The sequence below is a fragment of the Oratosquilla oratoria genome, chromosome 1 (assembly GCF_046742065.1).
Source record: "Oratosquilla oratoria isolate Oo_2021 chromosome 1, ASM4674206v1, whole genome shotgun sequence".
NCBI classification, from domain to species: domain Eukaryota; kingdom Metazoa; phylum Arthropoda; class Malacostraca; order Stomatopoda; family Squillidae; genus Oratosquilla; species Oratosquilla oratoria.
In genome coordinates, this window is record NC_134777.1 from 1,549,449 (window position 1) to 1,556,948 (window position 7,500).

General features: G+C 40.5%; 1 protein-coding gene across 8 annotated transcripts in view; it reads left to right on the forward strand.

Moving 5' to 3' along the window:
* LOC143031740 (uncharacterized) overlaps nt 1–7,500 on the forward strand; it is a 579,704-nt gene that overhangs the window by 521,468 nt on the left and 50,736 nt on the right. For all 8 annotated transcript variants that reach the window (XM_076195980.1, XM_076196006.1, XM_076195972.1 and 5 more), the window contains one exon: nt 5,416–5,518. In XM_076195980.1, the coding sequence (XP_076052095.1) occupies nt 5,416–5,518 (103 nt within the window). The remainder of the gene's footprint in view (nt 1–5,415; nt 5,519–7,500) is intronic.

Consider the following 7,500-nt stretch of genomic DNA (forward strand, 5'->3'; position numbering starts at 1 on the left):
TTTTGTATATATATGTATATATATATGTACATATATATATATACGTATGTATATATATGTATTATATATATGTACATATATATGTATATACGTATGTATATATATATGTATGTATATAATGTATAATATATATATACGTATGTAAATATATGTTATATATTTAATATGTATATATATATGTAAAATATATATATCTTAATGTATATATATGTATATATATGTATATACAATATGTATGTTATATGTATATACATGTATATGTATTATACATGTATAATGTATATGCATATATATATTATGTATATGTATATATATTTATATATATATAAGGTAATGTATTTATATGTATATATGTATATATGAATTTATATGTATATATGTATATGTATATATATGTATATAATGTAAAATATGTATATATATCTGTATATGTTATATGTATTTATATGTTTTATATGTATATAAATGTTTATATGTATATATGTAATGTATATAAGTATATATATATGTATAATATATATAGTATATATATATTAGGTATATATATACATATATGTAACATATATATGTATATACATATACTGTATATGTGTGTATATGTGTAATACATAAAATAACTGTGTGTATATGTGTATACATATATTGTATATATGTGTATACATATATAGGTGATATATACATATATGTGTGTATATGTGTATGCATTTATGAATATATATATGTGTATACATATATAATATATATATATACTTATTCTTTATATATATAGTGTAAATGGGCCGGAGGTTTTCCCTCGAGCATACTTCGTTAAACTGAATGGCAAGCTTGTTATGACAGACCTTCTTTGTCGTATTTTTCTCTCTTTCTAAGAGTAATCCTTGCCTTTTGTAGGCAGTTAGTAACCTTATTAAATCTCCGTATGTTATGTTGTGGAAGAAGATACATAATTAAAAAAAAAAAATTAAAGCGTTTTTCACACCTGCTTGCTGCTATCCTCAGTGGCAGGTACGACTACACACCCCCCCCCCCCCCCCCCCCCCACCTCAATCTTAGGGCTGGGCTGGTGTGTATGGGTATATATGGGACAGGCTGTGGGAATTTTGTTACGGGCGGGCTGGTTATGTGAAGAGACGTTACGTATAACGGATAAGTGCTTAAGAACCAGCTCACTTCTAGAAGCCACTGTAGGACTGAATTATCTGGTCAGGGCCTAGATAATTCGTAAGACTAGAAGTAAAGGTAACAAAGAAGATTCCAGGAAAGGAATATTAAACTAGCGATAAAACTAGTAAACGAAATTATTAATAACATGGAAAATATTTACAGGCAATCAACACAAAAGAGAATGGGCAGTTGGGTCAATGGGACCGTTACATGATTATAAGAATATGGAAAGTATCGTTCAAATAAGAAACACAAGATACGTATACAATATGGTACTATCTAAGTACAAAGAGATCAGGAACATGTATCAAAATAAGTAATAAGTACAAATATAAGTATAATGCAATGCAATGTATATAAGACACGTAATGTAGGCAAAAAGGGTGATCACTTCACACCAATCGTCTCATGAGTCCAAACTTCTATTTTTATCAAGAGAGCAATATGCGAGAAATGACAAGGTGTGAGTGATTTCCACCGCTTATATACCATTGGACCGGAAGCGGGATACTTCCGGTGAAGGGTGCGGGTGAGCGCAAAGGGGGGAGGGAGGGTAAGTTAACACACGTCAACATGGGTAGTTTTAAGACCCTCGACTCGCTTGAACAATCTACTTATTTAGTAACTGTCAAATCTGTGCGCTCCGAACTATTCAGGATTTCGCTTGTCTGTTTGTTCTACAAGAGTGCGCACATTTCTCCGCACGTAGACAAGATTACATATAGTGGACGGGCGTTACTGCTTAACATTGTTATAATACATACATGGACAAGAAATATGAACATAGTTATGTAATACAAAGGAACACAATTCTATAACATAATTACACATATGACGTAATATCTAATATTACGTTACAATTTGTCTAGTCATCGGTGCGGGATTTTGTCTGGTCGTCGATGTGGGAATTTGTCTGGTTGGCGTCGCCGGAGCTCCGTGTCGTCCTGTAGTTTGGAGGGTGGCGTGTATCTGTGTTTTTTGTCTCGTTTTCATTTTGGGAATGATCTTCTCACACTTGGTAGGATTTTTAAGTCCTCTAGTTGGGTATTCATTCCAGGGGATAGATCCTTAATTTATAAAGCCTCTAATATGGGTAAGCGTCGTGGGTCTTTGTTGTGATCTATAATGTCCGTATTCTGGGTTAGGTCTTCTCTTCTTAACTTTGCTTGATGGACCTCGCTATGGTGATTTTTAGGTACTCCTGAGTTTAGGTGGTATGACAGACGTCGCGAGAGCCTCATGGTGGTCATGCCGATATAGGTAGTAGGATGGGTCGCACAGTTCCCATGTTTGCATGTGTACCTATATATGACATGAGATTTTTGAAGTTCATCGACGATCTGCCTGGTGTTGTTTCTTAGGAGTAGGTTCGAGGTTTTTTTGTTTTGATAGTAAATAATGAAATTAATTTTGGAGCTAGATTCAGTGGGCTTGATGTTTCTCTTTATGATGCAACAAATTGCATTGTCCCAGTCCGGAAGGTGGTCATGTGTATCTATGTGTCTTGCTATAGAATTAGAAAGCCTGTGGGTTCTTAAAATACGATGTAAGAATCCACAGGCTTTCTAATTCTATAGTAAGACACATAGATACACATGATCACTTTCCGGACTGGGACAATGCAATTATAATAAATAAAGGTTCAACGAAGAAATTAAGAAAAACAGTAGAAGCAGCCTATATTAATGCTTATAATAACATCAACCATAGAGATGGTTTTATATGCCTGGCAAGAGCTACAAGTTTATTGGTAGTTGATGAAAACAAACGGACAATTATTCCAATCACGACGACCTTTCCTAGGCACCCTGAGAGATGACATGCCTGTGTACAAGTATAAGATGTCCATGTTGTACTTTATTGTTAAGCCTTGTGATCAAGACCCTAAGGGTCGAAACGTTATATATATATACATATATATATATATATATATATATATATATATATATATATATATACATACATATGTCTTTAATGAGATTCGGTGACCATACTGAAACAGTATATTCCGAATTGATGAACTAACCATTTGTATTGCTTATTAATGGAAGTATTGGGTCAGGGGTTGGAGTTAGTTAAAGAAAATGTATAAAAGTGGGAGATAAACCAACTTTTGTTTGCTGACGACACTGCTCATGTAGCAGGATCAGAGGAGGGATTGAGAAAGTTGGTGACAGAGTTTGGGAATGTGTGCAAAAGAAGGAACTTGAAGATAGATGTAGGTAAAAGTAAGGTGATATGAGACGTACACGGAAAGAAAGTGACAGCAGACTGGAATTGAGTATTAAGGGAGAGAGACTGGAGGAAGTGCATAGATTTAGATACTTGGGTGCAAATGTGGTGGGAAAGGGAGGAGTGGTGGTGGAGGTAGAATATAGATTGAGAGAAGCGAGTAAATGCCTTGGGGGATTAAAAAGTGGAATGAGAAATAGACATTTGGGAATGGGTACTAAGAGGAGATTGCATAAAGGAGTGATTGTGCCGACAGCACTGTACTGAGCAGAAACATGAAATATAAGAGAGGAAGACATGAGGAATAATGTGTTTGAGATGAGGTGCTGGAGAAGTATGATAGAGGTTACTAGGCTGGATAGAGTGAGAAATGAGGAAGTGAGGAAGAGAACGGGGGTGGAAAGGGTGTTGGGAGATAGGATTGATGAAAGAGTATTGGGATGATTTGGACACGTGGAAAGAATGAGTGAAGAAAAACTAGCTAAAGAGGTGTGGAAGGCAGAGGTGGAAGGAGTGAACATGAGGGTTCGACCTAGTATGAGATGGATGGATGAGGTAAAAGGGGCATTGGGAAAGAGGGAAATGTCTATTAAGGAAGGACTGGAGAGGACAGAAGATAGGGGTGAATGGAGAATGGTTGTGTATACATGATGCTGGGGTGTATAAATGGAAGTGTGTAGGGGATGGGGGGTGAGGAAGTATGTGTGAGAAAGAAATTGACGAATCTCGAAGAGATTTCTCCACGTCTTCTCCTTTTCTACATGAGGGGACGGAGAGGGGGGTTGCCGATTTAATGAAGCGGCCTTGCTGTGGATGTGCTGTCTTGCGACAAGGTGCACGGATGACCCTTCATCCAGGAGGTGCCAAGGTAAGAAGGAATTAAGAGGGTGGAGGGGAGTAGAGTATGTTAGGGATGGAATGGGTGGGAGTGGTTTTTATGCCTTTTTTTTTTTTTTTTTTTTTGTCTACCTCCCTTGTAAGGGGAAAAAAGCCTTTGGTATATGTATGGAAGTAAGTATGCATATTTTCATATATATTTTAGGACGAGTTTCAGCTTAGAAAGTCGGTGACATTGTCAAGTGAAAAACTATGGATCAAAAGAAGGAAGTATTTTTGATCCAGCTAAATGGAAGGATTTGTACCCACATTCCATCGAAGGAAAACTTCTCATTTATCAGCATCGTCCTGATTGGCTTGGTAAAGAAACAGAGAAAAGTATTGGGGAAAAAAGACAGACATGTAGGAAATTGAAGCACTCTAAATTATGTTATAACTTTGATGGATTAAAAAGAAATAGTAGAATAGGAAGTAAACTCGAAATCAAAATTTCTGATTGAAAAAATAAATAAATAAAAATGAATGGTTATTAGTAGTTACGCAGGTCCGATAGTATCTACCAACGAAGAAGTTGAACATCTGTGATGTTCTAAATAGTTATTCTAGCTTTACATTCATAAATAAATCTCAAATTCTTATACAAGTCATGATACGTCAAGTGGGAATTTCATCCATTTTACTCGCAGGTAATTTAACTTTATTTATTTTATTTATCTATTTTTATTGTTCATTACTTACAGAGTGGGTCACTTTTGGTTTTGACTGTTGCCAGGTGGATTTACTTATATCCGTAGCATCATCTCAGTAAGGGAGAGGTTATGTTTTCTACTTCAGACCTCTCTGGAGAGAAACTTTAGACTGTTGTATTAGTGTGGTGACAGTTTCCATGTCAACATCTGAAAGTGGTAGTGGAAGAGAAGAGCAATCGCCGGTTGTGAGCACCCTATGTATGAAAAAGTGTATGAAATGCATTTGAAGCCTATAGAGGTTTAGGACCAGTCCGGACACCGAGTGTCAGCCCCTCAAGGCTGCACCCTCATATGGAGATGAGAGGTTAGACGGGATTTGAAAATGGGCACATTTACTGTCCATCTTGAAGGGCCTTCACATGTAGGTACCCGCCATTGGTTACAAACGGATTGCTTACCAGAGAGATTGAACTTGCTTTTATTTTGTTCCCAGAATAGCGTGCGTGGTCTGGGGCAGCAGAAGAGACAAGAAGAGAAGAAGTCGACGACCTGAGCTGAACAATTTGGATCACCAGTCACCAGTCACTCAGGATGAGGTGAGTTGGAGACGTCATTCCCATTGGGTATGGAAGAAAAAAAAAAGTGTGTTTTTATCGGTGTTGAACGATTAACAAGTGTTGAAGTGAGGTAGTCAATTGAATAAACATACACACAAACACGCGCGCACAGACAAAATCTCGCACTCACGCATGCACGCACACACACACACACGCATTCACGCACACATGCATGCACGTGCACGCACACACACACACACACACACACACACACACACACACACACACACACACACACACACACACACACACAAAGTCCAAAAGACTATAAACTAACTGAGCAAGTGGGTCTGCCCCACATCTTTAAGAGGACACGGAAAGAAAATCAAGAAAGACAGCTATAGAAGAGATCTGAAAAAGAACAGCTTTCCTCACAGAGTAATAGACAGTTGGAACAAGTTAGATGAGAAAGTGGTGTGTGCAAAAACAATACATGAATTTAAAAATAGTTTAGATAAAATGAGATATGAAGACGGGACACCACGAGCATAGCTACCCTTCCCGTAAAATACAACTAGGTAAATAAAAATACACACACACACACACACACACACACACACACACACACACACACACACACACACACACACACACACACACACACACACACACACACACACACACATGAACTCGCACAACCTCGCACGAACTCGCACACTCTCGCACTCTCTCTCTCTCTCTCTCTCTCTCTCTCTCTCTCTCTCTCTCTCTCTCTCTCTCTCTCTCTCTCTCTCTCTCTCTCTCTCTCTCTCTCTCTTTCACCCTCACTCTCTTTCACCCTCACTCTTTCACCCTCACTCTTTCACCCTCACTCTTTCACCCTCACTCTTTCACCCTCACACTCTCACCCTCACACTCTCACCCTCACACTCTCACTCTCTCACCCTCACTCTCTCACCCTCACTCTCTCACCCTCACTCTCTCACCCTCACTCTCTCACCCTCACCCTCTCACCCTCACTCTCTCACCCTCACTCTCTCACCCTCACTCTCTCACCCTCACTCTCTCACCCTCACTCTCTCACCCTCACTCTCTCACCCTCACTCTCTCACCCTCACTCTCTCACCCTCACTCTCTCACCCTCACTCTCTCACCCTCACTCTCTCACCCTCACTCTCTCACCCTCACTCTCTCACCCTCACTCTCTCAGTCTCCCTCCCGCTCCCACTCCCTCTCCCTCTCCCTCTCCCTCTCCCTCTCCCGCTCCCTCTCCCTCTCCCTCTCCCGCTCCCTCTCCCGCTCCCTCTCCCGCTCCCTCTCCCGCTCCCTCTCCCGCTCTCTCCCTCTCTCCCTCTCTCCCTCTCTCTCTCCCTCTCTCTCTCCCTCTCTCCCTCTCTCTCTCCCTCTCTCCCTCTCTCTCTCCCTCTCTCCCTCTCTCTCTCCCTCTCTCTCTCCCTCTCTCTCTCCCTCTCTCTCTCCCTCTCTCTCTCTCCCCCTCTCTCTCTCTCCCCCCCCCCTCTCTCTCTCTCTCTCTCTCTCTCTCCCTCTCCTCTCTCTCCTCTCTCTCTCTCTCTCTCTCTCTCTCTCTCTCTCTCTCTCTCTCCCCCTCCTCTCTTCCTCCCTCCTTCTCTCTTCCTCCCTCCTTCTCTCTTCCTCCCTCTCTCTCCCTCCCTCCCTCTTCCTCCCTCCCTCCCTCTCTCTCCCTCCCTCTCTCTCCCTCTCTCCCTTCCTCTCCCTCTCCCTCCCTCTCCCTCTCCCCCTATCTCTCCCTCCCTCTCTCTCCCTCTCTCTCCCCTCCCCTCCCCTCCCCGTCGTGGACCACCGGGACCTCTTGAAGGATCGCCATACATAAACTGACATCTGAGTGAGGATATGACATTACTGAATCATAAATCAAGCAGAATAACAGGTTAGGAGTTTCTGTTTGATCTTTGGCGCTGATTACTATACGAAAGTGATGAGCGACCATTTCTACTGCAGTGCCGCGTTCTTGTTGATATCCATTGTCGCTTAATCAGGTT